The sequence below is a fragment of the Montipora capricornis genome, chromosome 6, assembly GCF_036669925.1.
Source record: "Montipora capricornis isolate CH-2021 chromosome 6, ASM3666992v2, whole genome shotgun sequence".
Classification (NCBI taxonomy): Eukaryota; Metazoa; Cnidaria; class Anthozoa; order Scleractinia; family Acroporidae; genus Montipora; species Montipora capricornis.
The window spans coordinates 59,506,530-59,511,216 of record NC_090888.1 but is presented as its reverse complement, the minus strand read 5'-3'; the positions used below and the strand labels follow the sequence as shown (position 1 = coordinate 59,511,216).

Here is a 4,687-nt window from a genome sequence, read left to right as displayed (position 1 = left end):
GGCAAATAACAATCACAAGTCAAAAGTTACGTTTTACCGTGCTCTTTCCTATCAAGTCCTCTGTCAGAAAGCTATCCGCATGACAATTCAGTGTCCTATATGAAAATGTCTTGTTGAAAGAGAGCCATAACCAGACTTTCGTTTGAAAGGAGAGAGCTGGGAAGAACTATCAATGTTCAGAATCTAAAGATTATTGAAGACAATGCGGCACAGACACAGCACGTTTTAACCTCAAGGGCGAGACTATTCAGGGTTCTGGTCCTTCCCGTGACGAGCAAGCCTTGATTACGAATTAAATGTAAAGAAAATTCTTCCAAGAAACAGAAGAAAGCGCTTCTCAAGTCGTTATGACCTAAGCTACAAGGATAACGTCAAAAACGAAAATAGTCGCCTCGTGACAGGAAAACTGCTGACGGAGATGATTTTCCGATAGCAATTTAATGAAAGGTATTGTAAGCACTTGCAATGGTCATCGCTGTTATGAACACTTCTTTAGCTATATAGCAGCGGCAAAATAAAAGCTTGAAAATTTCAGCCTTGCACAGCACTTGTACCCACAGAGGTCATAGGTTCATGGCGCTACTTTCTGATAAAGTAGCGCTCATAACAACGATCACCATTTTAAGTGTTATCACCCTCTTCGCAGTTGAAATATATAACTTTTATGCCTTTTGTTCTTCATAAAACCCATTCCCTCCGTCCAGGGACCTGTTTCTCGAAACTAAGTCCCGAAACTTTTTGGTTGCCATAATTTCCTCAGTATCTTAAGAAGGCAGAAGGTTTAGGTCGTTAATTTCACAAAAAGCTATTTCCCTAAACGGGCAGATGGCAGTTTCACAAAGGGCCTTTAGGTCCCGAAACATTATCGGCGGTACTTTCGAGAAACGGGACATAGGGGTAAAACGGTTGAAATTGTTACAATACATTGTTACAATACAAGACGGAGAAAAAGAAGAAAGCCTTTAATTTAACACCATAAGTCTTGAAGCTTATACGTTTGTGGGGTCGACTGGTTGACTTACTAATTGCCAAGTGTGGTGGAATTGTATTCGGGACTCGGGCTTCGGGATTCACGGAACACCGAAGAATAATCAAGACGGTGGTCGGGACGGGATTAGAAGACTGGGCATACGCATGGAGAACCAATTTCGTCGTCTTGCCTAGCGCCCTTTTTATTTTAAAGAAAGGTTGCTATCGAGTAAATCAAACCATTATAAATAGGTGATAACCTTATTACTACCTTGAATTTCACCGGTGCGTGAGAGTTTTGGGGATTCTTTATACCTCGGAGTACTCACTGTGGTTGCGGATGTCGCTGATCCTTGCTGGAAATAGCTGCGTTCCGAAGGATGTGACTTTTGTCGGGATTGTCCGTCGACAGTGCTTCGATGAAAGGTGTGGTTAGAAATTTGCCTCTTCATGTAAAGCACCGTATTTTTCTCAGGATGCAAGAGGATTATGTACATCTTAGGCACGAAGATACACACAAGCAGACCGGTTGCCGAAATGATTGACGACGAGCCAGACATCACAACAGTGTATTTCCCGCGAATCATCAAAGCAACTGGATAGAATGTCAGCCACGATATGACCAGCACATAGAGCGCAAACGCAATGAATTTGCCTTCGTTGAAATTGTGTGGAAGTTTCCTGGATTTGAACGCAAAGTAAACGCAGACGAACGACATGGTGACCAAAATGGAAACAAGCAGATAACGGCAGAAGGTTCCCGGAAGCGTAGACGTGATCTTACATCCGAGATAGTAAGATGTTCTCACGGATTTGTCTATTTCTGGGTGCGGAGGATCCAAAAGAAACCAGATAATGAGAACAAAAACATCCAAGCCCACAATACCGACAATGGTAAGAATATGTTTGCGTTTCTCGATGAAACCGGCTTTGGTGAGTGCAGAACGTGGTGCGCGAGGCTCAAACACATGCACAACACGCTTTGTCTTGACCCCAAGAACAACGACAGCAATGGTGTAAAAGATGTAACGCCACGCTTCTGATACTGGGCAGATGATAGCGTTGGGTTCTGCTAAGTTTATCAGGGCCCACAGATAGGTCATGGCAATGCTAAAGAGAAATAGGTAACTGAGTTCTCGATTGGAGGCTTTCACAATTGGTGTGTTGTTTTTCCATATGAACACACCACCGACAAGTGCTGTAACGAACACACCCAAGCAGGCAATGAAGGTGATAATCATCCCTACGGGGTCGTCCCAGTGAATGCGCTCCAGAAGTACTGGGAGGCATTTTGTGCGTTCCTCGTTTGAGATGTGATCCACAGGACATTTAGTGCAATTCATGGCCCCATAGACGCTCGAAACTGTGTCCTGAGAACATTTGATGCATTGCCAACAACAGTTTATCTCTTCCGTCTGTCGGTATCCCGGCTTACACGTCTCACTGCAAACCGATCGCGGGATTCTACCCGTTACCCCGTCGTTCCAAACAATGGCACTTAAGTTGAGGTGGAGTCTCCGTGCTTCCCAATTCCCTACCGTCTCTACGCGTCCTCCGGTGTCTTTATCCACTCGGTAGTTCATGATACTATAAGTAGCTAGGGAGTCGCCGTTTTCATCAAAAAAGACGTTCGACGTTTCAGTCGTGAAATTCACTTTCTTCAAATATTCCAAGACATCTTTAGGGTCAACGTAAGGTCTCGTTCGCGGGCAATGGCTCATTGGAGGGGATTTACACTTGAAAATGGCGTCTAACGCATGTGCGATTGCGTACACAGCGTTGATAACATAGGTAGTTTTACTGTCATACAGCCTCTTATCAAAAATGTCCTCCGTGACTCTCAGGCTGTCGGAGCAACGCTTCTTTCCACCGGAGGACATTACATTGAAACTGCAATCATATTGGTTTTCCCAAAATACCCTCCACCAGGGGTTAGACCTGTAGAAGGATTTGCGTGACAACAGATATTGCTTATATGAAAGGACTGTAAGTTCAGTAAAAACAACCCCCAACATTCCCTTGAGGACTGGCTGAAGCTCTTTCTCGTGAATAACAGCCTCGTTATTTCCCCACGCTTCACTAGCAATCCATATTTTTCCTTCCAGGCCCTGTCTTAAAGCTTCTCTTAGCACACTGATGGCTGAATCTCGACCACAATACAAGACAATCACGCTCACATTTTCCAATAGTTTAAGCTCCTTGATAATCTTTCGAATTTTGGCCGTTTTCTCGTCATTCATGGGGAAGAAACTGTCGTAAGCGATGCAGATTCTTTCGAGGTTGGAATGTTTGCGGAAGAATTCTATCCCCGATCTACCGTACGCATCGTCAGCGGCGATGGCAGCCACGTAAGTCCAATTAAAATATCGGGCAATATCCGACATCACTTTGGATTGAAAGCGATCGGGGGGCACGGTGTGAAAAAACGATGGATATGCACTGCTACTGAGTTCGTCGCTTGTAGCGGCATAGCTGATAAGTGGTATATCCTCAACTTCTAACAAATTGGACACCAGAATCGATGATCTCGACGTTCCAGTTCCTACAACCGCAACGACCGGGGCCAGCTGACCTGAAGGCAAAATGCTACAAGTCTCGTTTAGTTGTAGACTGCTGAATGCAAATTTGTGAACATTTACGTAATCCAAAGTGGAGTTCATAGCGCGACGATTTATGAGGTTTGTATCCGAGATATCATATCCGAGCGTAACGTTAGGCAAAAGAGTTGTATCGTTGTTGATTTGTTCAATTGCAAAGATCATAGCTTCAGCCAAAGACATATATTTCGACCTAAATCTTCCACGTACGTGAACGGGAAACAGTCCGCCGATGACAACTTCTCCTGACTTGCTAATTCTCAGTCCTGGGACAGTGTCGATTGTTAATGCTACCTGTTGCCAAACAAGGCTCAAAATCATCGCCAGCAAAAGTCCGGAGTAGAATTTATCCAAATCACGAAATATTAACATCATCAGCGTTAGAAGTTGTCACTATCAATTTTGAAACCCCTTGGGGACAGCTCGGCTAATTTCTCCTTGTAAGAACATGGCTTGATGCCTACAAATTAATGAGAGCACAGCACTGATTTATTAAAGGCTGGTTGCATTTTTGTTTCCTTATCGAAAGTTAAATTGCTTGCGGGAGTTTTGAACTTTCTGTCATGCACGCACACACCAGACTTCAATCAAAATCAATAATTAATCATTCAGTGCATGGGGCGCGATCCGGAACTTCGGAAGGTACGAACTGTTGTCAAGAGATTTCTCACAATGGCTCCAGCGAAAGTAACCAGAAGGACATGATCTTGAAGCGTGTAACTTGCATCTTTTTTCCTTGGAACAAAGCTGGGGATTTTAGAACACCAAATTTATGCCCAAATATGGACAAAAATAAGATCGAAGCTCGACGCTTGTGAAAATAAGGAAATTTTTAACCTTAAAAAGAGCCCTAGCTCTGAACCAGAGTTAATGAGCTTCTGAAATGACCTAATGGATTGGGTTGACGGCGTCTTTTTGCTGTTTACGAAAAAAAAAATTCAATTGCGTCATGGAGCGATGATAACCATACTTGTCGTTCGAAAGCTTGTGAACAACCGGATAACGATCTTAAGCACTGATGTGGACATTTATAATACACTTATTTCGTTACTTTCGTTATTTTTGCTATAACATTTATTTTCGGTGTGTTCATCATCGGTATGGTTGTTGTATTTGTTATT

General features: G+C 43.3%; 1 protein-coding gene across 1 annotated transcript; it reads right to left on the bottom strand.

Annotated features, from left to right (window-relative positions):
- Positions 1–1,021: 1,021 nt before the first annotated feature.
- Positions 1,022–3,973, bottom strand: LOC138050711 (extracellular calcium-sensing receptor-like). The gene has a single exon (XM_068897015.1). It carries the CDS (start codon positions 3,939–3,941, stop codon positions 1,212–1,214), a length of 2,730 nt encoding a protein of 909 aa, XP_068753116.1. The 5' UTR covers positions 3,942–3,973; the 3' UTR covers positions 1,022–1,211.
- Between the last annotated feature and the right edge of the window lie 714 nt (positions 3,974–4,687).

Coding starts and splice junctions, on each gene's coding strand:
- LOC138050711 (XM_068897015.1), bottom strand. CDS start 3,941: ATGATGTTAATATTTCGTGATTTGGATAAATTCTACTCCGGACTTTTG.